Source organism: Pleurodeles waltl, chromosome 6 (assembly GCF_031143425.1).
Source record: "Pleurodeles waltl isolate 20211129_DDA chromosome 6, aPleWal1.hap1.20221129, whole genome shotgun sequence".
NCBI lineage: Eukaryota > Metazoa > Chordata > Amphibia > Caudata > Salamandridae > Pleurodeles > Pleurodeles waltl.
The window spans coordinates 686,464,367-686,491,554 of NC_090445.1; the positions used below are offsets into that span (position 1 = coordinate 686,464,367).

General features: G+C 44.1%; 1 protein-coding gene across 1 annotated transcript in view; it reads left to right on the forward strand.

Annotated features, from left to right (window-relative positions):
• OAT (ornithine aminotransferase) overlaps window positions 1–26,972 on the forward strand; it is a 41,273-nt gene extending 14,301 nt beyond the window's left edge. The window contains exons 2-10 of the mRNA XM_069239131.1: window positions 2,013–2,231; window positions 3,071–3,295; window positions 5,447–5,542; window positions 6,719–6,846; window positions 12,348–12,470; window positions 14,527–14,655; window positions 21,889–22,002; window positions 23,303–23,447; window positions 26,227–26,972. Of these exons, the coding sequence (XP_069095232.1) occupies window positions 2,033–2,231; window positions 3,071–3,295; window positions 5,447–5,542; window positions 6,719–6,846; window positions 12,348–12,470; window positions 14,527–14,655; window positions 21,889–22,002; window positions 23,303–23,447; window positions 26,227–26,387 (1,320 nt within the window). The 5' untranslated portion in view covers window positions 2,013–2,032 and the 3' untranslated portion in view covers window positions 26,388–26,972. The remainder of the gene's footprint in view (window positions 1–2,012; window positions 2,232–3,070; window positions 3,296–5,446; window positions 5,543–6,718; window positions 6,847–12,347; window positions 12,471–14,526; window positions 14,656–21,888; window positions 22,003–23,302; window positions 23,448–26,226) is intronic.
• The last annotated feature ends 216 nt before the right edge of the window (window positions 26,973–27,188 follow it).

Sequence of the window (27,188 nt, forward strand, 5' to 3'; positions counted from 1 at the left end):
CCTGTGGCTAATCTGCCACTGAGGTGACCACATACATTTTGAGACTTTTCAAGGTGGCAAATCTTCTCAGCTGTGCACACTGGGTAGCCCACCCTAGAGGTGTGGCTAGCCTTCTGTGGGTGTATGCTTCCTGACTAAATTATTTTCCTGTCTGCCCAAGTGCAAATGTGCCTGGGGTTGGGGGTGGGCTTTGTCCTTCACTGGGGGACAGCCTGCTTGCATATGCTTGTATATCAGTGCTGGTGTGTCCTTTGAAGTTCACCGCCTTGATGTGCCACTTTACTAGCCTTCCTAGGAGAGAGAGAGGGAGGTGTGACCAACTTCACGTCCAGGCCATTGTCCTGACTCCTGGTAGTGTTACCACCTCTGCCCAGGGTGGTCAGAATCCTGCTTTGGTGGCTGCAGCTACTGGCTGGCAGCCAAAACACAGGAAAAATGGATGGGCAACCTCCAAGGTTACTTTCTGGGTCTGTGCCACGTAACCTTCAACACAAGATTTGTAACAGGGGTGATAAGGCATGTTTGATACCAAACATGACCAGCTTCGGGGGGTACCATACTGGAGGTGGCGACTTTGGGTGTGTCCGGGTGCCAGCCGATGTTATCCTATGGACTGTTATTCACTTATAGTAGCCTTTAATGGAAACAGCCACTATAGGGACATATAAGCTTGCACTTTTATGCCCACACCTTTATTTTAATGCACCCTGCCTCCTGGGCTCAGTAGGCCTTCCATTGCACTGATGGACGGTTATTAATAATGGTGCTGAGGCTGTGCCACAAATGGCGTGGGCACAGTCCATTTCGAGTGGCTTGCACTACTCATGTAGTCTGCAATGGCAGACCTGCTGTCAGTAGTTTACTTGGGTCATGCAGTGGCGCTAGCAGTGCTTCAGGCCATGTCATCCCTTTTAACACCCATGCCATGAGTACCACAGGTACCATGTACCACGGAATATAGGGGTTTAAACTACTTGGCAGTTAATTCACAGTTGCTAGTTTAGGTAGAGAGCACTGGCACTGGGGCCTGATTAGCAGGGTCCAGTGCCCTTTGAGTCATAACCAACAGCCCCTAGAGTAAAGTGTAAGGGTGACCATAGAAAAAGGAACCTTCCTACATTCATCTTCTATGATTCCTTTATACTGCCCCACGCTATGGTTTACTATTCTCATTGTAGTTGGTGTCGGCTGGCCTTGGGTGCTAATGGACCTCCTGATTGGCCCTTATGGCATCGTCTTGTATACTCCAAACAGAATGTGCTGTGGAAAAACAGATAAAAGTTATGCATTCTCGATTCTAAATGCAGGCTAAAAATACATAAACTAAACTAAATTAGAAATAGGAGTGGTTGTGCTGTGTAATTTCGTTTAAAGAACACATTCGTACTTTATTTATATAGTGAATGCTTAAAACATACAATAGTTCATGATCCCTATGATTTACTTTGTTGCATCTTTTTGCATCTTCACCATAATCTCTTCCTTGAATACCTCACTTGTCCTTTTTTTTTCCCCCTGATATGTGGTCATGCTTTCAGTATATTTTTTCCTTGCACCTTCTTTCTCTTTGTGACACCCGAAGACCTTCTTGGTAGGCAAAAAAAAAGGCGGTGCTTGATCTCTCTGAGTATTTAAGCAACATAAGTTGTTTTTCTTTACATATTCATTATGTTATTATTCAGATGCATGCTTCTGTGACTCGCGTAAAGAAAGCAACAGATCTCACCCTGCGGTTTTGAGCCACCTGTCATGTCTGGCTGGCCGACTTTGCTTTCTTAGGGCGTGCTGCTCAAAATAGTCTATCTCTTCCACTTCCTGCCATGCCCCAGCGGCGCATACTTTTCATAATTATGGTACTTTGTAAGCAATTGGATTTAACCACTACTCCGAAGTTGTTTTTTCCTCACAGTGACAGATAGCTAGCTTGAACTGTGATGTTGGATGGTGTTTGTGGTAGTTCTCTCTGCACAGGTATGTGGTGATTATCTCTTGTCCTTTTGTCTTCCATACAGTATTGTTTTAAGCCTTCAACATGTTCTCCAAACTTGTTCAGCGGCGGGCTGTTGGAGCCCTATATCGCAGTGTCCACACCTCTGTGACCTCGGCAACCATGGCGGCAAATCAGAAACCCCTGGAAGAGCCTCTCACCTCAGACTATGTATTTGATCGGGAAGCAAAATATGGGGCCCACAACTACCACCCACTGCCTGTGGCCCTTGAAAAAGGAAAAGGTGCGTCTTGAGTATCTCTCCATGTCCTGTCCTGCTGTTGGACTGGTAGAGCTAAATGGTTTTCTTGTTTAACTCCTGACTAGACGTGCTTTTGTAATGTCCTGATGGTTCCTGAGTACCAGCACAGCAATGTGAGAGGAAACCGTTCAGGTGGTTGAGGGTATAGAGGAGGGTCTTCATGAGAACCCTGCTGAGGGAACTGATTGCGCTCATGTTTTTATTGTCACTGCTTGCTATTTGCTCTTGCATTGACTTGCAAAGAAAGATGAGCGGCGTGATTTGAACAGGTGATGAAACTGCGGTGTATTACTGCAGCACTGGTCAGTCAGCTGTTGAGGTGAAGTGGACACCTGTGTGTCAACTGGACCGATGGCTTTTTCTCTACAAAGCAGTATTGTGATACTAATGCCCATACAGTACAACACATCATTTTAGTTTAATAATCTAATGTTATTGCTTGTGGTTTTTTGTAATGGTAACTTTTTGCAGCTACTGTTCACTTCTGGGTCTGGTGGAAGTGCAGCACTTGCTTTGTAATGGTTTGTACCACCCAATTTTGCTGCGCATCGCAGGTAGAATAGATTTCCATATGGTTTTCTGCACAATTTGCGCTGTAGGAGTTTGGGCCTGCCTTCATGGGGCACTCTACCTGCCTTACTGGTGGACTGGACCTTCTGAGGTTTCAGTTTAACTTGCGATCTGGTGTATTCTAACACCTGCATGGTAATGTTACCAGTTTTCATATGCTGTCAGTGGTTCTTAGTATGGTAAATGCACCCTATTGTCAAGAGAGGCGGTCCGTATTTACTTTCACTAACATATGTTTTATTGTCCTTTAGGTGTCCATGTGTGGGATGTGGAAGGGCGGAGGTATTTCGATTTCCTGAGTGCATACAGTGCTGTGAATCAGGGCCACTGCCATCCAAAGATCCTAAATGCACTGAAATCCCAAGCAGAGAAGCTGACACTCACGTCGCGTGCGTTCTACAATGACGCTCTCGGAGAGTATGAAGAGTACATCACGAAGCTCTTTGGCTATGACAAAGTGCTGCCAATGAATACAGGTGTGGATTTTTGGTCAGGAAAGGGTGTTTGGGAGAGGCGACGGGGTGGGGGAGGAGCACAGTAACATGATCTCCCCTCAGTACACCAGCTGTCCTGAGGGCCCAGCATAGTTCAGTAGGCTGAGGTTCTCTAGTGAGCGTGCCAAGCAGTTGGAGACTGTTTTTAAATGTCCACAGCCAATGATCTCATCACCACATGGACAGTTTTCCCTAGTCGGTACTTACAACATTACTACCCACTTATAGCCCTATTGACATGAAATTGTTCATTCCCTATTTATCTGTTTTATTGTGTGGAAATCCTGTATTAAAATCACTAGTAAACTATGGAATTGAGTGCCCTTTAGAGACCCGGGGGAAGCAACGGTTATCCATTGGAGACTGGTTTACCACATCTCCTTGTCAGTGTATAAACCATGGTCTAGCACTGGAATTTCTTTTAGTACCATTGTGAGCAGGAATGCCCTTGTGCAATTTAATTGTAAAATGTCTGGTAATCAACTAGATTCTTCAATTGCAGTCCAGGATTGGAATATGTCCCTGATGGAGTCAGTAGGTTTAGTTCTGTTTGCCATACACAACATTCATCTGCTCATGCAGCTAGAAATCTGTATGAGATTCACATTTGTTTTTATTTGATCAGCCTCTGGCAAATCTTGCTCTGTTCATGCTTTGTCATGAAGTTAAAATCTTGCACAGAAACCATACAAACATAGATTACTGGTTTATTGTTTTGTATTGCATGTGTCTGGCGATAATGCTAAGCATAGTGGTCTGTGTGGGATGGAAGGCAATGCTGGAAAATTGTCTTGTGCCTACATGTGTTGGTGTCTATGAGGTTTAGTTATTGACGTGTTCGATGTTAACCTGGAAACCAGAATGGTAAGCTTCTCTTGTCAAAGATGTGTATTTATAGGGTGCCAGTTAATTTTCCTATAGCTATTCTTATCCACCACATTTGGAAGCAGTTGGAAATAACGTGTTAATGTATTAACTGCTATAAAACATACTGAATGACTACTTGTTGTGAGGAGTGCTATGTTTCTAGGTTTGGTAGTAGCAAAAAGGCAGCACTCTGACCTTAACTTTTACAATGTTCAGTATTTTTGTATTGCTGTTAATTTCTTTAATCCCGGTTAGTCAATGCCTGCCATTGGGCAGTTTGCCATTAAACAAATATGTAAAGTGATCTCTGTCTAATGATGCTGAGAAATGTGCTTTATTTGCGCATTGGATGTTAAACCAATGTTTCTGTGCAGAAGGGTAGTGAAGATGCACAGAGTTATCTGTACATGGACCTTGATTGATCTTTGTGCTTTTGAGATAGGCAAACTAGAATGGAGCTTGTCGTGTTTGGGCTTTCCATGATGGGAAAGAGTGAAGCAGCTGTGGCAGTCCTTAATTTGTAAAAATAAGGGCCAGGGCCCTCGTCCAGAGGCTACTGCAGCTTGGACTACCTATTGTCGCTGCCAGTGACAGGACCAGTACAACTACTAGCCATCGCACTTCTCAAGTGTAACAAAGGAGACAATTCCAGGCCTCCAAAGCTATAAGAATGGTGTGGGCAATAAGTATTAACACCTTTAATGTCTGTTGCATTCATAAACAACTGTTATGCTCTTCTCAAAATTAGGCAAACAGTGCCACCATGTGGTAGACTGTCAAGTACTGGTGTTGACAATTAAGTGCCAGTACCGTGCACTGGAAACTACTGGACCAAATTAAGCACTGAGCTGTGGTCATTTTATGTTGGGAGAAGTGAGAGACCATGTTTATCTCTACTGGATACGTGTGAGAAGGGTCACTTGCATTCTAGGCTAACTTGGTGTGAGCAGGAGCACTGGTTATCCTGTGTTGAGATGACTGGGCAGAGGCAACAGATCTGTTTTAGATGATCGGGTGTGGTGGGTTGGAAGAGTGCTTTGCACTTTTAATTTCTGGCCACTAATCTTTACTGGGGTGTGAGTAACGATTTGCTTATATTAGGAATGCTAATCGAGGGTGTGGAATTTCCTTGTTCTGTGGTGGAGCATGTGTGGCTTTGAGAAAGAGATTTTGAAGGGGGTTTAATGTGCAGTTGGTGGTTTGGTGGCATGCAGACAGCTGTGTTTAATTTGTCCCCGACATTTTAATTTATCGCTACTCTGATAGGTGTAGAAGGCGGCGAGACAGCCTGCAAACTGGCAAGAAAGTGGGCATACACAGTGAAGGGGATTCCAAAGTACAAGGCCAAGATCATCTTTGCAGGTACGCTAATATATTCAATCTCTTCATAATTCTTTTTTGCATTTGGTTTGATATTTTCTAGAATCTAGCTGCATTGTTTTCTCATTATGGGTCTTTGCCATTCCCATCTAATGAAGCATGTTCCCTTTGGAAAGTGACGCACAGTCAGCCCATTATTCAACTGAGTAATCCTGGATTGGGTCACCTGAAGGACTAACAGTCACTCTGCCCATTCATACCTTTGTGTAGAGGAAATGATTTCCTTGTGAAATTATGAGGTCCATGCAGCCTTACTGTGAATGTGTCTTGCTTAATACTCATTACAGGCTGAATTGCCATCTAGCATGGTCTGTTACACAAGACCCCTCGTCAAGAAATCCGTGTAGAGCAAGGCCTTTAAGGCTCTAAAAAAGGAAATATGCGAGGAGCATTCTGATGTGTAATGGCTGGAAGATGGGGACCGTAAAGGGAGGGTGTGGTTGTAAAAGTATTGATCTTTGGTGATATACAGTGCAGGGAGGTCAGGGGGGAGGGGGTTGGATATAACGTGGGAGTCCAGGCAATGTATTCGTAAGTTGGATAGATCGCATCTGAAATAGTCTAGAATTTACTGGAAATCAGGATTTTCTTCAACAGGAGATGTGATTAAAGAGGCTTTCCTTTTCCACGGTTAATGTTGTGGTGGTCTTTTTTTGTGGAGTGGGTGACATAGTGACTCCATAAAAGGCATTTTATATTAATGGTTGCTTGTAACTGCTGTGTGCTGCTGAGGTGTACTGTACTCAGGGCTTCACTGGTTTGCTTCTAAGGGATTCACCCTTTATCTTGGCTCTAACTTGATTACTAATTAAGGCTAAGTCCCCTTCCAAAAGAACTAGCCATATTTGGAATGAGCTGCTGGCTCGGGGACCTCTAGTCACCTTGCATTCATCTGTGGTTCATCCTTTACTCCATTTGACTCCAGCCCTGTGCTCCAGGTTTTGACAGATTAAGTTTTCCTTTTTTGAATGCTTCAAAAATACCCATTTCAGAGACTTGAATCTTGGCTTCTTCTCCGGTCATGCATTTCAAAATATTTTTGCTGTTGTATCCACTGAGGTTGTTGTGCACTGTGACTTGGAATGGGCGCTTCTCGGGAGTATTTTTGTTATGGTATATGTAAACACAACTGTTAAATGCTTCACTTTCTCTTTCTAGCTGGCAACTTCTGGGGTAGAACTCTCTCTGCCATTTCTAGCTCCACAGATCCTTCCAGCTATGATGGATTTGGACCATTTATGCCAGGATTTGAAATCATCCCATACAACGACCTCCCGGCCTTGGAGGTAAGATGTGCTTATCTGCCTGTCTGTGTGTGTTAGTAGCTGCAGATATGATGTATTAATAATTCATTTGCACAGTTGCAACAAAAGGGGGTTGGAAGATCCAAAGTTAATCAAAGACAAAGGTCTTTAGTTTTTTAATTTTTTTATTTTTTTTAAGACCTGTTCAGGGGATCCATACGTAAAACAAGGGGGGGAAAGTGTTCCAAAGTTTACATGTAATAACGATGTGTTGTCAGATTTCAGTTGTTTGAGGCGTGGATAGAAACTACAAGGCTGGCTTAGGTAGGTGGTTCATTCACAGGTGCCGAGCATCTTACTTGTAGGTAAGTTGTGAAGGAGCAGTTGCTTGCATTTGCTGCAGTAATGTAGCATCATCATTATGCTACAGATGGGTTATGCTGCACGTGGTGCGCGTTGAAGAGGTTATGATTAAAGTGAGGTGAAATGCTCTGAGGGTGTGAATCACGGTGAGAGTCCTAGTGACATTTGGTCTAAACAGTGTCCTAATAGGATATGTCTTCGTGAGGCAACCACTTACTGAAACAATGATATTTTCATCCATGGCTGCTTCCTTGATAGTCTCTGACACCCATTGTCTTTCAGCCTACGCCTGACATGTAGGCTACCGCTTAGGAGCCAGCCTGTTAATGGTGGTTTCTCCATCCTTAATGTTTTTCTGAGACAGCCAGGTCACAGTGATGTATGCTTGTATGGAAACATTTCTTTCATAGAATAAACATATGAACTTCAAGTTCCGGTAAAATTCCTAAAGTTGTGAAATTGTCTTGTAGGAGACATTAGGTACATAACAGCAGAGATTAGTTGTTCTATCACTACCGCTCTTAAAAACTGAAGTAGGGCCTCCCTTTTTAAGGACTGAACACTAATCTAGGCCTGATCTCTGGAGTCTTTTTCCCATTTTTTTCATGTTGGGCGAAGAGGGAGTTTGAGGGGAGAGGTATTGACTGGTACTCATGTTCCTGGAATTCCATAAGATCTGAAAGGTCAGTTGCATCATTTTAATAAACACACTGTGATGGGAGGGAACTCAAACACTAGTCCATCCCAAACTGTCTTGCAAGACCCCTTCCATAGTTTAACACAAGCAAACCCAGATCAGTTTCGGCCTTGCAAAACTTTGTTGATGAGGTATAGCTTGGCTTCTTTGGCACAAAGAGGAAGGGACCACCAGCTGACAACACACATGGTCATCTAGGCTGTTAAATCAATAAACAAGACGATGAGTTACCTATTTCTGTCTAAACCACTGGAGGATGCTCTGGGTAGCACCCCTAAACATCATTTATCACCCACTGTACCACTCTAGCATTCCTTCCATCCTTTTTTGTGTGTTTGGTAAACATTATACTGTCTGATCACTTCTAAAGCTCTTGAAAGATCAGATGCAAACAGTCTGTAAGCAGAGCAGAGTTAAACGTTACTTTGCTTGCCTTATGTTAACATATACAATAGCTAATCTCCCAATTGACCAACAGAAATGCATTGAAATTCAATACATTTTCAGAGCAAATTAAAGAAGATGTAAAAGTTTGTAAATGCAAACTTCTAGTGGTGAGTCATCGTTCATCTCTGGGTGGGCTAATCCTCACCTCTGAGTCCTTAATAGAATTGAAACTTTCCATTATGATAGCTAGGACATTTTTCATTCTATGGCATGACCCGGAGAGGAGGAATATGCTAGTTTAAAGCTTATCCACCACCAGAGCCACAATGGAGGAGATTGGTTTGAAATGAAACCTTTTGAAGGTGGAATCCGATGAAGAGACTGCAGCATTCGAAATATACTCCAAGCGGGCTCCCAAAGGAAAAGCTTTTGAGGCCACCATCCCTCGAGTGGAGTGCACACCAAAGATCTTGGTATCAATCCCCACTTCCACACCCATCTCGCAATAGTCAGAGAAGAGACTGCTTGGAAAGGTTTCCTCAAAGCAATCAACAGTTGCTTCTCCCTGTGAGAAATGTAGCTCTGTCATCAGTCTCGCAGGCCTCGATGCACCTGACCATATACAACTTGCCTGCCTCAGGGAAGGCCGGATAGGAAATCACTCTGGGATGACATTTAGTTTGTCTGGCGACATGAAAAGTGACTCCATCCGGAGTAAAGGATCTTCCTTTAATATCTAGGGCCCTGTTATCAGATGCTCTCTACAGGAGATTAGGCACAACAGAATGGCCAGCTTGGCTGACAACTGTTTCCGAGAAAGGTACTTATTACTTAGCCATGAAGGTAAGAGGTTAAAAACGTTATTCATGTCCCAAAGGACCGAGTACTTTGGTTCCGGAGGAAGGAACAGTCTCATGCCTCATGCAGTTTTTTAACCAGAAGATGTTCTCCCACTGGTGCGAATGCTGTTATGGCATAGCCTGACTGACCTATAAGCCATTAGTCCTGCTGCTAAAGAGGTTACTACCAAACCCACCTTCTGCCTGTGCACCTAAGCTGTCCGCAACATGATCATGGAGAATGGGGAAAGGCATAACACTTCAATGACTAATCCTGAAGAAAGGCATTGGTTGCTACTGCTCCCAGGTCTGGTCTCCAGCTGAAGAACCGGGGAAGCTGATGATCGAGTCGGGACGCAAACAAGTGGATTGTGAAGGGTCCCCCAAAGGGGGGGGGGAGGGGGGGTGGAGATTGGGTGCGGTCTTGTTGGGTGGTGGAAAGCTGGTGGGGATGGGCAAGTACAGGGAATGGTCCCTAAAAACACCTTCAGCCTGGCAAAAGCGTCCAGGTCCACCCCTGCGTTTTGTGTGCGTTTGCGCTGGTTCACAGAGTGGGTGAGCAGAGGCTGGCTCTGGAGGTTTTGGGGCCGAAGGCCTAGGAAGGTCTGCCCTTGGTGCGAGGGGTTGCAGGCACTGATGTGCCATATCCATGAGTCTGTTTTCCAGATGGGCATTGCATCTGAGACCGCTTTAAGTAGGCATCTACTATACAGCAGAACTCCTCTGTGACCATGAAGTATTGGTTGTCTTCATTGTAATATTCCCCACACTTCTCCATGGGGTCTGTGATGTAGGTATATGCACAGGACGGTGGCCACCCACCAGGTAAGAGGGATTTAGATTATTGTGGGGGGGGGGGGCAGTATACAATACCCTGCACTAGCCCTTGTAAGGCCCTTAATGAAGGAGGTGGTCTGATAGCCTGTCCTAGCAGGCGTATAAGATTGGCACACAAAAGGCCTTGAAGACCTGAATGGGATATGCACAGGAGTATCAGTCCTCACGAGGCCCCCAACACTGGGTGTGAGCCAGGCAGACAACTTGCCCTTATTGTTTAATAAAAGGGCCCAGTAAAGTCAAGAATGGCAGCCTTGGCAGTGTCTTCCTCACTCAGGAGTCACTGCTCCTGCCAGGGTCTTACACTGCTGGGTGTACAAGCTCCAGGCTGGAGGGGACACTCTGCTTGTTACTCCTGCGGGCGGAGGTGCTCGGCTATGTCTGAAACTGACATGCATACTACAGCTCATCGAGACTGGGAGCATCGTAATGAAGACTCAGGAGGGGCGTGCCCCCTCTAGTGGTCGGCCGGCCGCTGCACGCTCCAGCCCTCGGATAAGGAAAATTGGTGTGGAGAGTGGCCGTGAAGGAGCGGCGCGGTGCTCCCAAGATGCGAGCACCACTCAACCTTCAAAGAATAACCAGAAACAGCAATTAAGGCCAAAACGTGAAAAAGGGACCAGCGTCTCAGTACTCAACTGACAAGGCTACTAGCAGCGAAGAAATAGGGCAATAGATAAAGGGTAACGCGGTTTACAGACCATGAACTTGTTTGTTTGCAAACTTCATTGTTCCCTGGGGTTATGGGAAATGACTTCTTCTTGTTCTTATTGTTCACAGTTTAATAAGGCTGTTGTTTCAATAACTGAAGAAAGGAGATCATAATCCTCGCATGCGGGTCCTGCCATAGAATTACAAATTGCTCTGACTTATCCAGCTGTCCTGTCCTTGCGACGGAACAAATGATAAAGTTGCCAACGCACTACTGCTGCTCTCTGAATTCCTTCTGCCATTATGTGTGTCAGTGGGTTATTATCGATTTAGAGGATGAACACGCTTGTAGACATTGTAGTCGAGTTTTTGTCAGAAATACAGAAGTGAGACAATTCTAATAATAGAGTATATTTATAAGTAAATAAAATAAGGCCGGGAGTACAGCACAGTTCTGTTACTGAAGCCACACTCAACTCAGCTCTTACAAACAGCATTTTTTATACTCTTGGTGGACACCTAAGTTCCCCCTCCTTCATAACATTTACAATTAACAAGGACCGTAATTCTTTAAACGCTATCTGACTGCTTGTTACAAAAATATAGTTATAACTGATATAAAACATATATCTTCCTACATACAGTGTCCTTTGATCCTACCCATTGAACTCTATCAATATGTCCTCCCTACACGTCTACTAGACTTTGAAGTTTTACGGTCTGTCTCCCACTCCCTGCCAGCCTTGAAACACAAACATCTAGTGCTGTCTTCCTTTCAGCCTGTCATAATTTACCCCTTCTCTGAAACCTGGTATCAAAGTGGCTCAGACTCTCCTGTATGCGTCCTTCAAAATTATCTCCGGCATGCAAAGTCGGACTGTGACTTCTGTCGTTTTCTTGAGACCTATTACAACATTCAACAGCATAGGTGATGTAAGCCCCCCCCCCCTCCCCGCTTAACGGAATTTGAGGAGGATGATGTTAGTCTGCCTAGAATACTGCAACCGCGTACGCTTGGCTGTGTTCCAGATACTCCTCATTATACAGGTACAGCTGGTCACAAAACGTGGCACAAGATTGGTCTTAGGCCTAAAGTAAACTCTAGCCCTACCTACCTTACATTAGCTCTGTGACACAAGTAACCTTTAAGAAATTGTGACGGATATAAATCGTACTGTTCTTGGCTTCCTGAACAGCATATTGAAATAATACACTGGCCGGTTCATGTCGCGAGTTTCACTGGTCCTATAAAATCAACCCGTTACATATATTTGAAGAGGCTATTTTTGATGAGGCTACTGTGAGCACCACAAATTACGTGTCTAGAATCGTGCAAGGATTTGAAATTTTATCTAGACTGCAAAAAGACGACGCTACATTCTGTAACTGTGACAAACCTACTCTTCTGTAGAGCTCTAGTGAAATGGAAATAAACTGAAAATTCATGCTAAATGTAACAACCAAAATAGGATGTTAAGGGCCCGAGTGTGCTTTGCTCACCTTCAAGAGCAAACCAGTAAACAAAACATGGCAGCCCCTACAGCTGGAAAATAAGCTACTAGGGTCGGCCCCTCACTAACTGTTTGCACGTTAGCAACTCTCTTCGGAGACGAGGATGCTTTGGTAAATATTTCACCACTATATGTTTAACAGTGGCGTAGCTTGCAAATTCTCCATATGACTTCTGTGAAATAAGCGTTTGTTGTGATAAAACATTGATGGGGGATGTCTGAACTATCCAAATAGCACTGTTTTCATTGTCTTTTCAGCGTGCTCTGCAGGACCCTCACGTGGCAGCTTTCATGGTGGAACCCATACAGGGAGAGGCTGGCGTAGTCGTTCCAGATGAAGGGTACTTGACTGGTGTGCGCGATCTGTGCACAGCACACAATGTAAGTGTATTTGCCTTCTTGTTGGTGAAAGTACATACTGGGGGCCGAGAAGGAGCAGGATGATCTAAGTGGAGAGCTGCTGTGGGCTGGATTCGCATTTCACCATGCTTCTATATATAGCTTTCTATGTAAAACCAGCCGAGGTACAGATATAGGGGGTCTTTCTGACCCCCGCTGGCGGCGGATGCCGCCGGCCTGGCGGGAACCGCCAGAAGACCGTACCGCGGTCAAAAGACCGCGGCGGTCATTCGGAGTTTCCCGCTGGGCTGGCGGGCGACCGCCAGAAGGCCGCCCGCCTGCCCAGCGGGAAACCCCCTTCCACGAGGATGCCGGCTCCGAATGGAGCCGGCGGAGTGGAAGGGGTGCGACGGGTGCAGTTGCACCCGTCGCGTGGCAGACACTGAAAATCTATGTGGGGCCCTGTTAGGGGGCCCCTGCAGTGCCCATGCCAATGGCATGGGCACTGCAGGGGCCCCCACGACACCCGTTCCCGCCAGCCAGGTTCTGGCGGTGGAAACCGCCAGAACCAGGCTGGCAGGAAGGGGGTCGGAATCCCCATGGCGGCGCTGCTTGCAGCGTCGCCGTGGAGGATTCCCAGGGGCAGCGGGAAACCGGCGGGACACCGCCGGTTTCCCGTTTCTGACCGTGGCTGTACCGCCGCAGTCAGAATGCCCATGGAAGCACTGCCAGCCTGTTGGCGGTGCTTCTGCGGTCGTTGGCCCTGGCGGTCCATGACCGCCAGGGTCAGAATGACCCCCATAATCTAAAATGGATTTTACTTTCAAGCTCCCTTGCTTTAATTGCACAACATTAACCAGGTGTTAATAGCTCAGTCGAGATGGTCCATGTTACCCATAAAAAGGACTTCTAGTTTCTGCTTAATTTGGCAGAAACTAGTGCAATAAGGGCATGAACTGATCATAATGTATGCAGATTCCCTTTTCTCTGCAGTGACTGACTACGTTTTCAGGAGGGATTTGGGGCATTGGCCAGGCTGGTTTTGTATTGCCACATGAACAAGTGCAGTGGAAAGTTTTGGTGTACGGAATAGGCTTCTTCAGCTTCAAAGAGTAAGGGTTACTAGCTTCACTTTAATCACATCGCCCTGTCTCCATTTTACCCAACAAAGTAGACCTTGTTTTTCCTTGAGAGGTCTCTTTTTTTTTTTTTTTTTTTTTTAATTTTTTTTTTTTCTCTTTCTCTCCCATGCTCAATAGTATATTTTGCCCTCCCCTTAAGTTACCCTGATTTGCAGCTATTTCTGACATCTTGCTCTTGTGTTCTGTTTCAGTGGATATTTCTAATATATTCCCCACTTTAGGTCACATTGTGCTTCTGACAATTTCACTCCCCCCCCACCCCCTTTAATCCCCCAAAGGGTATCTCCCCTTCCCCTAAAACACTGTCTGGAATACCACTTGCTTTTAACTCCTCCCCCCCCACAAAAAAGAGAACCGCTTCCCTGCTGTGTACATTTTCTTCGCCCCTCCCAACACTACGTTTCATGCCAACCAGCCAGCATTGCCTAATCTCTCTCCCACACCTCCCATCTTCTCCATACTGCTCCATCTTGCACTTCAGTACCCCTGTTATCCAAATCTTTCTAATCTTAGCACTGCGACCTACAGTTATTCTCGGGGTTTCCCTACTGCAGCACAACAGTCACCATCTACTTTTACACCTGCTTCACATGTCTTCCCCTGACTCACCCACTGCCGGATTCTCATTGGCTTGAAATGCCTCCCCTAAATGCTTGTCGATATGCTTCATAATCTCATCTATTTGCAGGCTCCAGACCAAATACCCATTCCTGTTCATAACATGTATCTGACAATAACCACCTTCTGTTTAACACCCCTGTTCACCCCACAGTGCACATATCAAACCCCTCTTGAGTCCCCTTGAGGCAAATTGATCTCTTTTGCCAACTTAAGGACGAGGCTTCTTTCCTTGTATATTGTTCTTTCTTATGACAAGTGTTTTCTAGCTGACCTGATAGGAGGTGGCACATTCACCTTGTCATGTTTCCATTTGTTCTTTTGTTTCCTATTGTCAGGTTCTGTTTATCGCAGATGAGGTACAGACTGGATTATGTAGGACCGGGAAGATGCTGGCGGTGGACCATGAAAACGTTCATCCTGACATTGTGATCTTGGGCAAAGCACTGTCTGGAGGGTTTTATCCTGTAAGTAGATGCTTGTCTTTCAGTTATGGCTTCTTCACTGACCTATAACTACCAGGTTCTGGGGCAATGCACCTGGTTTACTTAAATACGGTATTCTCTCTGTCCATACCAAACTTTTTACTGTGCTATGATGCATAGAGCACACCTGGTGCTTGGACTAAAGTGAAACAAGGAAAATCTGCACATGGATCTTTGCAGTGACTTAGTATGCAACACGGAGCTCTACCTACTATGTTGAGGATGTTGGGAAAACAACTGTTGGGGGGGAGGGGGTGTTAAAGAACGCCTTAATTTGAAAATCATTGAATTTAGCTAGGTCCTGGGACTAGAAGTGTGAATTTGAGTGTAGAAAGCAACCGACACATGGATTTAAGCAAAGCTGCATGTGAGATGTATAGGGAGCAGTTGTGGCATGGGTTAAGGAGCTCTCTTGTGATTGGAATGCGTGAGGAGGGAACTGTTTGGTATCTGTTGTCATGCAGGATACACAATCAGTCATTCCATTTTTGTGAAGCTTAGCCTTACAGCGGATTTGAAATGATACCTAATAAAAGTAATAAAGAGCTTTCCACTTAAACACAGCGAGAGCTGTGGCATTGCAGGTTCAGAGTAAGGTTTCCAGGCCTACAATGTTTTGGCCTCTGCTTTCTGTTGCAAGACCTACGTTTTCTCTTTGACTTTCCCTCTAGAGGTTTTCGCCATTTTTGTGTTTACGTTTTTAAACTTGGAAACTAAAAGACAAGATATAGTAAGCATCCTTTTTCTAGCCTAGTTTGTGGAGTTTTTTTGGGTTTTTTTGTTTGTTGCTAGATTTAGCCTCACAGTGAAACTGTTATCTATTGTTACCAGTGCTAGAAAGTATACATGTAGTGGACTTTGGGTCCACTCAGGGGAGCATTTCTCCTACCATATACTATTGACCGTGTGGTCTGTCATTTGGCTTTTGGGAAATGCTCCAACTCACATGCATGAGGCTTATCTTACTTCTGTACAGTACACTCCATCATTACACTGTTTGCTGCATTCAGTTCTTTGTTTTCTACATGCATTGTGCACAGAAAGCTGTTTTTTGCTACTTTCTTCTAGCTTTACTAAACTGAAGAAGTCTAGCTTTGACCTGCTAAACAGCATTTGTGCATGCCTATGTTTGCATGTTGGCATTGGCTTTGCAAGTGCTTGGTTTCCCCATAGACTTTATGCCTATGTTCAGTCTACCAGCGCTTTATTGGGTGGTTGTGACCGTTTTCTTGTTTGCTAGTAGTTAGCTTAGCGAGCTGTCATTTCCCCTATGGTTGGGGATGGGGTGGGAGTGGGGGGAGGGGGGAGAAAGACTTCTGCATTGGTATTGTATGAGTTTTGCCTTAAAAATTCACTTTAGTCCGCACCTGGTGCAGGTTATTGAAAATTTACATGAGATTTCAGAGGTTTCTGCTATTTGGCTTGGTTCACTGCCAGAATGGTGCTACTCTGGTTCAGACCAGGTATTTATACAGATGCACACTTCGTTGTAGGCTCACAGCAGTATGAAGATGTTTCTGAATGGCCTCCTCCACCCCAGCTTGAATGCTGACGTGTGGAGTTACGATGATGTGGAGAGTCAGCTTTTGATTGGCAGCATCACTGATCAAGGCTATTGGCAGTAGGAGCAGCCAGCTCCTACTATAATCTTTACCTTCCTCACTTACAACTCCAAGCCACATCGAGTGGTCACAGGCAAGCCTGGTCTTCCAGATAGAGAAATAAACCTGGCTTAGTGGGGGAAATGAACAGTGACCTAAATGTTGATTGCTTCCTCTGCCCACTTTGGTTAGTTGTTCAATTTGGAACAGTTGTCCTATATTAAATAAAACCTAAAATACCTGTCTAAATTTCCTTCTAACTCTGCTTGAGGCCTCGTTTCATGATCCCGGGGCAGTCGATAGTTAATGGTTACTGGGCAGCATTTGTGTGTATCTTCTAATTTACCACTGGTGTCCAGGGTCTGCAATCCTTTTGCACTTAGATTAGTTAGCAAAGTTACTCACTTGGAGCAATGAGCTTTCCCCTTCAGAGGAGTGATGTGTGGAGTCCACCACGTATGTGTGATGGCCAGTGCTCCTTGGTTTCCTTCGTTACAGTGCATTATGAGGTCTTCCAAGCTAAACAGTTTAGATATTACTAACCCAGTTGTTCCTGGCTACATGCTTACTGTCTACATGAAGGAGAAATTCACCTGTGCAGTCCTCTAGAAGCTAAAAAGGTTTCTCAACATTTTTTCTAGAGATGGCACTTGCTGGTGACTGTTGCGCCTACATATTTTTTTCCTGAGGCCCCACCTTCAGAGGATGCCCTCTATGGTCCTCGCAATAGCCACACTATAGAAGTTGTAACTACGTTGCCTCCTTCCAAAGATATCAGTAGCACTCATTAGGTCTTGAAGTATATAGCATTTACTGATAGTGCTGTTTTAGTACTAAATGGAGCACCTTGCATGCTTGGGGTTTAACTACGATCAGTGTCACTTTATTCTGGAATTTCTCTTAGTCATTGCACACAAATGTTCATCCCACGTAACGCATTTTTTCTCACACACACACACACATATATGTATATACATGTTCATTGCTAAAGAAGAAGCAAGACTTGCTGTACACATCAGTCCATAGACGCACTAAAAGCCAACTGCAAGTGATTACTTTTCTAAAACTCTTCTGTTGGAAAAATAAGATGCCATCAGTGTGAGAAGAATGTTGTTAGTGCTCTGAACCAGTCTACTGTTGATTCCCACTATCGTGAGTACCACACGCTTTTCAAGCATATGGTAGATATTTTGTTACAGAAAACGTTACAAACTATTAGCAAATGTTGATTTAAAAAAATTGTCACCAGCCAGAAAAGTAACGAGTTAGGGGGTGGGTATTTCCCACTCAACTTGTTAGTAACTGTAGCGTCAGGCAGATTTCATAAATTTTTATCAACATTTCCTTTATTTGCTGCCCTAAAAATGCCAGCCACCTTAAATACAGTTCAGTTTGCCATTCATTTTTAACCTATGATTATTGGTGTATTAACTGTTCTCAATTTCGGAGCGTTTATCATCTGAACCACCACTGGTGTAGATCTTTTATGCTGGGTGGAGGGTGTGTGTTTGTGTGGTCTACTATTGCATCATTCCACTATAAGTCTGAATCACCCTAGTTGGTTGAAGTTAAACATATGATTCGAAATTGTGGGTTTTCCATTGTTTTCAGTTTTGTAGGGCTGCCCTGCTGCACTAAGGACTGCACTGCAGCCTGCAGCTTAATCCCACTGGATATTTTTGATTTCTAATAAAGCAACCAAGACAGAACGTAGAATGCTTCACTACAACTTTATACAGAGGCTCCTCAACGATGACGACTCCTTCTCCAAGTTGCCTTCCCCGTTGAATATTACCTACTCAGGCTTTTTTTTTTTTTTTTTTTCCCCTCCAAAACTTCTTTTAGGTCTAAGGGTAAGCAGGGACTGGCCCCAGTCCACTTTGTTATATCCGAACCACCCTCCATTGTGGTCGGCCATGACTTTTGACTTTGTCCCTGTCTCGTGCTACTATGTCTGTGGTTGGCTGTTTTGATCTCTTAAGCGCTCCTTGGTTGGGAGTTAAGAGAGACTGAGACTAAGCAAGTGTCACATAATTTCTTCTGGGTTTAGCTACATTCTACCAGAAAGAGCATATTCTGACTTTCGTGAGCAGTGAGCTAAATAACCAGGTGTTTCTTTTGTAAAATATAAGCTTATTTTAGGAGCCAGAGGTAAACGAGGACAGCACTGGAATAAAACCAAAACAAATGTAAGCGACATGGGAGGGACGGAATGCTGCAACACAGGCAGCTACCAGCCTAAAACACCCATAGTAAAAGGGGAGCACCAAAGAAATAACATAATCTATCACAGCAGCAGATAAAGAAACCAAAGTGGAATGATACAGTAGTTGGTCACTGCTCTGAAACTGAAAAAGGAGGGAGAAAAAGGCAGATCTGACCACTAGCGAGCAAGAATTTTTAAAGGACACTGCAACCAACAAATTAAATCGCTTTAAGCTACAAGAAGTATACTAAAAGGATACACAAGGTTGAGCGCTTACGCACGACCTAAAAATGTATAACTCTGGTATGATTTAATTGGAATTTTGTTATTTTGGTGTCCATTCATAAAATGTACTTTTATTTTTCTCAACTAGTATGTGTTTTTTTTTTTCTCTTGGTGCTCTCACTTTATTGCTGTTTGAGTGCCTCATAAATACTCTATACACTGTCTCTTTAAATTGAGACTAATTGCTTTTGGAACAAGCTATCAGAGATTTAAGCCCAGGTTAGTTTAGAGACTATTTGTGGTTCAGCCTGACAAGGATTGTGGCTGTTGCTTGAGAAGAGCTTTATCCCTCTCATCCCCCACCCCACCATTGTGTCTGTCTACTGAAGCCAGTGAGATCTATTTTGAATGCCTCTATCAGGCACAGCACAAGATGGAGGGTGAGGACTGTTCTCCTGTATAGAAGTATTTTGCTGACATTCCTGTGTTTGTATGGAGGGGACCAGAAGTACAAATGAGGAAGATGGGGACCGGGCTACCTTTAGAAATTCCAAGAAGCCTCTTTTTAGTAAAGGGCAGCTGGTTAGTCTTCCTGAGCACTGACATTTGGTTGATGGTAGAGTGAGGCGTGAAGCTGCAGTTCTTTTGTGAGGTGAGAAGGTTTCTAGGTCAGGCTTGCCCTTTTGTCTATCCTGGATTACTTTTTCAGTTGAGCTAATGACATACTGGTGCCAAAACCTCGCGTCACATGCTGCCTGTATTGTTGGTGCTCCTGTTTGGAGACAACCCTGGTGCTATAATCCAGTTATTCCCTTTGTGACCGTGAATCCATATCCCCTATCAAGTAAACGTGGGACCCAAACCACCCCATGTTCCAGTTCATGTCCTTCTTGAACAGGGAAGGAAATGCCCCAAGGAGTATTCAAATGACAACTCTGTCCAGGGCAGGTGTCAGAATGACAGCCAGCCTCCCAGAGGTGATGGGACATCACCTGAAGTCTGCTTGAAGTACCTAGATTACCTGCATGATGAGTTTTCCTGGCCCTGCAGGAGACGCCCTCTAAGAGGAGAGAGACCCGGTGTGTGCCAGAGGCTGAGGGAGGTTCCGAGAGCAGACTACCTGAGAGTAAGGTAGGAGCATCCCAATCTGCAGAGAGCCTCCCTGCTCTCACCACTTGGTTCCCAGGAGGCACCACTTCAAGAAGCAGTGCTTTCATCCCAATCAGGGTTACAGCTGCCCTTGGCCCAGTAAAGGCTGAAGCTTCTGTAATCCCTGCTTCAGCTGCTGGACCATAGGCCTGGGTGGGTGTAGGTTATCTCTGCTGTCTAAAGCAGAGTCTACTAGAGCCACCAGATCTGCTGCACGACAGGACTAGAGCCCGGCAGGTTCACAGGACGGACCTCACCTACCCTTTGGCATTGGACTGTTTTCATTCACCACATCCTCTGGTGACTAGAAGATGGACAGGCCTCAATCACATGGAGGGAATGAGGAATGAACTATTAACCCAAAGCTGCTCAAGGAGGCAAAACTTGAGGAGAAATGTAAGTTGAGCGCTCATATGACTGTGAAAGAAACTTACAGCTTCACCTGTACCTGGTTCATGCTTTTGATCTACTAGTAGTTGGGGGCAGGGCATTAAGAGGTCACCAAGGTAGGGTTAGTTGGAGGAGTCAGCGTATGGTACAGTGAGCGAGGATTTCGCAAAGGATCACTTCCATTTATGTAAAGTTGAACTGTGGAGCATTTGGCTCTGCTGTGTGATTACAAGGACTTTTTCTTTCTTTAGGAAAAATGCACTGTACTGTTCATTTAGGTTATTGGGCCCATTGTTTGAGTGCTGAGCTCGGGCACCATACAGCTACCTCTGTGAAAAGCATGACTGCTCGCTCCGTTACGCTGAGTCTGGTGGGGCCAAGGTTTTCCTTGGCCCCGTTTACAGGGCCATAGTAGGTAGGGACCGAGGACCAGAGGCAAACTACCTCTGTGGGAGCCAAACATCCTGTGTCTGCCCTGTGCCCCTTCTGAACAGTCTGTCAGCACTTGCATGCTTTGATTACAAATGTAAGGAGGGATGGAATGGCACATAATGAGCCAGTAACCCATTCTCCCCTCCCCACTCAGGCGGGGGTGATATCAAAAGTGAGTGTTTAGCATCTAGGATATTTTTTAGTGACCTTTTCATTTTCACTTATTTCCTAAATACAGTTCTGTTGATCTTGTATGTGCGCGGTGAATGCTTTTCGAATCTGCTGGTTGGTAAATTGGTTGTCTTGCTTTACTGTCCTACCTAATAAATGGGATACCTTGCGAGCGTATCCTTTCCTACACTAATAACTAAACTTTGAACATAAGCGTTCTGGTGCTCATCTCTCGGTCGGTGCAAAGCAGCCAGATTCTCCACTTTCTGAAAGACAATTTGGGAATTCCACACTGCCCTGTTTTGGTAGCTATGATCTGGTGCTGCAATAATTGCATCTCTCTATCCAAAGGCGGTCACGAATGGATTCTGCTTCATTGCAATATGCGACTAAATATTTTGAGTTCTGCTGCTGGCTCTGACTGGAAATGTACTTGGTTACTAGGCTTAGACAAGGAATAATTCATATCCGACTGCGTACTAGATAGCACACATACATTTCTTTGTAGTGGGTCTGTTTGGCAGCAATGGAGTAAGCGAGCTTCAGAGTTTTCCAAGGAGAGCTCCAATGGGTCGCTCAAAACACTTACAGCCGTAACGTTTCTGTAGCGTGGTTAAAGTCTGCTTTTAGCGTGTTTGGGAGCTAAGCACCCTTCGAGGCAGCTCCTTGCTGTACTGTAACCCCCTATAGTGGACATCTGCAGTATTACAAGGCCACAGGTACTAGTTAAATTTAAATTTTTAAACCATTCTGATGGCACTGGATTTGGCTAAGAAACCTAACTTGCTCCCCGGCACTGCAATATGGCGCTATGGCCGAAAGACGATACTGCGTTGCACTTTCCTCCACTCATGACTGGTGTGGGATGCACCATAAATGTCATCACTTTTCACCGCATCGTGATTTAACAGAATGCACTTGTATTTCCCAAAGTGTCCTGAGCTGCCGTGACTCTATCTAATCGTGTTCGTGCACTCAGATTGATAGAGCTGATAAATGTTTTTCTTTACCTGATTTGTAAAAGCCTTCTTCTAAACCTAGGTGTCAGCAGTACTGTGCAATGATGAAATCATGCTAACCATCAAACCTGGGGAACATGGATCCACATATGGAGGCAATCCGCTGGCGTGCCGCGTGGGCGTAGCTGCTCTGGAGGTAAGCATAGGCATATAGGTCCTTTTAAAACTTTATGGAGTTAATTGACTGCTGTATTTCAGGGAATAATGTTGAATGGTTAAGATGACCATCTCCGGCATGCCATTCCATTAAAATAACTCCGGTTAGCTTTCCACATTGTTCTCTCTCTCTCTTTTCTTTCCTTCTCCCGGCTGCTCATTCTGTGGTCCTGACTTATACTATATCCGGAGCCAGTTCCTTTGCTAGCACCCACCCATGGACCACATGGCACTTTTGAAAGTAGAATATCCTATGAGCTAGTATCCCAGGGCCATTCTCCAAGCCCAGTTTGCCATTGGAATTATGATTAAGATTTTACAGCATCTTCATTTCCTAATCTGTGTTGGGGACACAACAAGGTTGATTGTCCAGAGGCTGACACATAGATATAGAGATGGATATTATAGATTTGCAAAAAGTTGTAAAGAGCTGTTACACTCTGCATCAGGAAATGGCTTCAAACACCAATTAAGGAAGGTCATTGAAAGGGCTATAATGAAGGTCTATAATGAAGGTCTAGCAGCAGTAGTAGGATAACTGGAACATGGGAAAAGGGGAGGGAATGACGGGTAAGGGTAGAAGACAGAAAGAACAAGAGATGCAGAAGGGGTATAAAGTGAAGGATGGAAAAGCTTGAGGTATTACAAGATTGGGAAGGCGGACAGACTGCGTAGATTGGGGCAGTGGTTTGGTTCTTAACCTGTGGTCTGCGGACTCCTGAGGTTCTACAGCACCTACTCAGGGGGTCTAAGATTGTTTATAAAATGAAATATTAGCAGACTAGTAAAGTACATGTACATAAGAAAGCAAAATTGAAAATGTAAAGTTTTAAAATGGTCTGTATATGCTTAGGAATTCGAAATTGGAAGTTCAAAATGGATTTGGGACCCTTATTTGTGGCATCAGTGCAAGTGCCACAAGGTAATCTAGTAAGGATGATGGAAGGTGAATTGAAGCAGTACTTGATCTGTCGACAAAAAAAGCATGCCCATGTGTATGGTATCTGTATAGTGCAAACATAGCCAAAAGGCAGGGGGACGGTGAACAGGATTGAAATTTTGATTTCCTGTGGGTTTTTATTTTAATTTTATTTTTTTACAGAAGATGTAGTAGTGCAAGCATGTGTGATCTTGGCCCAGTGCACTCTTAGATATGAGATTGGGCAGTATTAAGTAGAAGGGTGGTCAGGTGCTTAAGAGTACTGTATTTACTTTGACGGTAAGACCGAGTTTGTGGCACCAGTTTGTCCTTGACTTCAACATTTTCTTTTCGTCCTTAGGTTCTAGAAGAGGAGAAACTTTCTGAAAATGCAGAAAGAATGGGAGACTTGCTGAGAGCAGAGCTCATGAAGACTCCCTCTGATATTGTGACATGCGTGAGAGGAAGAGGGCTACTGAATGCAATAGTGATCAAAGAAACAAAAGGTATGGGACCTCCACATCTTGTCATTTCAGTGCTCGTTAGTAGAACTTGTAGGTTCCACAGCAGTTATAGAACCCTTCCCGAAGAGTGTGGGGCTCAGAACAGAATTACCTCGTATCTAGGTGAGGGGTGTATTTAATCGGCTGTGGTTTTTTAATACCAACATCTTGCCTAACGGCCTCCATGAAGGTGTCTTTAGAAACTGGAAATGTGACCAGTTGTGCAAGGCAACTGAAATGGGAGTCTGGTTGGTGGAGCCCAACTGTTCGGTACGTACTGGCTGATACTTGTTTTCTGATGTCAGGTTTGGTTTCAAAGGTGTCATTTATGGACACAACTTCAGTCCACTAAAACAGTATACCTTGTTTGCCACCAAAAGGTGGACAATCAACAGTGTAGTTAATTTCTAAGTTCCTTCTTGGTACAATTGTTTAAAGGTGTGTTTATTTATTTATTTTTCCCCATGAAGGGAGGTGGTAAATGTAAGGGAGGCTATTCCAGGGAGGAACTCCTAGGGTAATGGGCATAACCCCCACCCACCCCCCTCACTCTTAAACTGGCAGCCAGTGCAATTAAACATCAGTGCGGTGAATTCAAAGGCTGGTAGTCTTTAATCTGCTTCAATACACTCCCTGTCCATTTTTAACGCTCTCGCAGGGTCCTCCTTTCTCTTGTTATAGTTTTGCCGTTCTGTTCCTCTGCGTTTCTGACCTGTCCCTCTTGTGCGTTGGGTAAATATCTTATGCGGGAAATGGGCGGCAGTGCCCCCTCACCGGCTCAAATTAAGTATGCGTCCTTGTAATTAGACCAAATGACTAGTGATGCACAGTTCCTAAAAGTGAGGAAAGAAGTGGGTTTTTTTTTTTTTTTTTTTTTTTTTTTTGGCTCAGGCAAATACAGACCCAGAATTTAGCTTCCGTGATTAGGTGAGCCATGCGATTTTACACTTTTTGAGGTGGAAAAATTAACTCATTGCCCATGGCGAGCAACCATTGTGGATGGCAGGGCCCGGTACTTTAAAGAGGAGGGAGTGATCTTAATGATAGAAACAAGGATTCCAGTAAGGGCTAGCACTTACTAACCCTGGCCTCCAGTCTGGTATTCCTGTTACCTCTTGCAACCACTAATTTCTAGGGCCAAGAAAGCAGTGGAAGAACAGAGTATGCTGTCTCTTGGAGCCTGAAGTACTTTCTTTAGTTCACTCGTTTTCCTGACCCCGTGCCCTCCGCAACAAATAGGATGCTTCTGAAGCCTTACGGATGGGGCAAGGGAGTTAAAAAGGGTGCATGCTTACAGTTTTAGCTACTTGTGGTATTTTGGTGAATTGATATTCATGAACCGAATTACTACAGATTTTTCCTTGAAATTCATATTTGTGGTGTGTCTTTTTGATTGGCTCTGTCAGGAACACCATGTCATTAGCCAGTAGCTTTTCAAGCACCCACTGCCCCAATATTTCTTATATTGTACATAATTTGGCACATTTTCAAGGTGTGGGCATGCCTCCCTTAATTGAAGAGTTCGGAATGAGCAAGCAAGACATGAACAGTACTGTGACATCTCTTTACACTCTGCATCTTGGCTCTTGTCTTTTTTTTTTCAATTTTTTTTTTTTTTTTTTTTTTTTTACGTTGCATGGTGTCTGTCCAACAAGCATTATTATTCTCGAGTAGTTAAGCCGTGTCTAGATCAGTGTGCAAAGAAGGTCAATCGGCAGGGAAATCAGAAGCGATGTTGAACTCTTGATTACTAGATAATGCAGGTAGAGTTTTCTCCAGAAAAGGATTTATCCCTCTGTTATCACTTGTCGGCTAGTATGGGTTAGCTTATGAATGAATCCTGGTACTTAGTCATACTTTTTTATGGAGCATTGAAAGGAAGTTTGTGTTGCAACAACCTAATTTTGTATCTTCTATGCTTTTGAGTCCATCTTTTCATTCCATGTTTAGCTTTCCTGCAGTGTAGTTTTCCTTTACTTTGCAACGTTAGTGTGTTATGAGCATGTTCCATAGACCGAGTAGCACAAGTGTGTCCCAGAAAATAGTGATTCGGAGCACTTGTGTTCTTTGACTCGTTTAGTTTTCAGTTTCCAAGTAGGTCAGTTAATTCCTTTGCATTTTCCCTTTCTGGTTTTCTTTTTCTTGAGTATCAGTATTGCTGGCACATGGCCAACAAATCTTGGAAATCGGGGAGCTTGTGCGCTCCTCGAGGGTAACAACTGCTATTGATTGTTAAAAAGCTGAAACGGAGCTACAAGATATTCCATGTACATATCTGGCAAGCATCAGACTGCAAGCAATAGCAGACTGCTCCGATGCACTAGAGAAGGCCCCTTTTGTTGTACTCCTCCTCTTGGTACCTCCATTTATAGAAAATATGTAACCAACCTGTGTTGCAGAAAGAAGTTAATTACTCATAATCCTAACTTTGTGGTTTGGTCTTGATTTATATCCCTTGACATGGGTCTTGTACAACCTCCCGTGAAGGTGCAGTTGGTGGAAATGAGTACATTGCTGTCGCACGATAGAGTTTACAGAGTACCCAGAGGTCGTTGTTAAACCTGGTTAATCTACAGGTCTGGTCACACACCCCTAACAGTAGTCCACATCCTCTCCCTCGCCCCCAGACTAGAACTTCAGTATATAATAAACATTTCTACACTTGCGCCTCAATCAATTCATCCTGTGTCCTCACATAAATACACAGTTTTCTTCTGTCTCTATTTGCACATGTGGTGTCTGTAGGTATTTTACAACTTAACATGTATGTTTTCATTGTTAGACTACGATGCATGGAAAGTATGTCTGCGGCTGCGTGACAACGGACTTCTGGCCAAGCCTACACATGGGGACATCATCCGCCTGGCACCACCCCTCGTAATCAACGAAGATGAAATTCGGGAGTGTGCGGACATTATTCATAAAACTCTACTCTCATTCTGAACATTCCTTGGGTCAGCCACCAACTCTGATTTTAAGTCTTGGCATGTTTGTCATGTTCGTACGTGACTTGGCCGAGCCTTCATACGGAGCACAGTTGCTCCTTTCTAGTTCCTGTTCACTCCATTTAGAATTGGGGCAGACTGTCTTTAGGTTACAGGGTGTTGGTTAAGTGGTTTCTAAGTTTGATGTTGACTCCAGGATTCTGAACGACCATCCACCATTGAGGACTTTTAGTCTTTCAGCTCTCTGCTGATGCAGGGATGTTCTTGAATGTGGGCACTGGGTGGCATAGTTAAATTTGCACAAGAGAATACCTCTCAGTGCACAAAGCTTTACATTGCACCTCGATGCCGAATGGTTCAAAGTGAACCCTCATAGTTGACTTATGGAATAAGGGATGTGTGCTTACAACCTGGCAGCTAAAGGCTGTTTGCCCTTTGAACTATTCCTTTGATTGTACGGTTCTGTTTCAAAGCAACAGTTCCATGGAAGCTGATAAAACTTCCGAGTTGTAAAAAATGTTTTCTGTTAATAAGATTAATTTGTTAAGTTAAGTTCTGTGGAATAAATACAGTTCAGAAATCAGCATTTGTTTATTGAGTGAACAGGTGGTCTGAATAGTTTTCAGCACCACAAAGTTTGAAAGAACACATACAGGGAGTGCAGAATTATTAGGCAAGTTGTATTTTTGAGGATTAATTTTATTATTGAACAACCATGTTCTCAATGAACCCAAAAAACTCATTAAGATCAAAACTGAATATTTTTGGAAGTAGTTTTTAGTTTGTTTTTAGTTTTAGC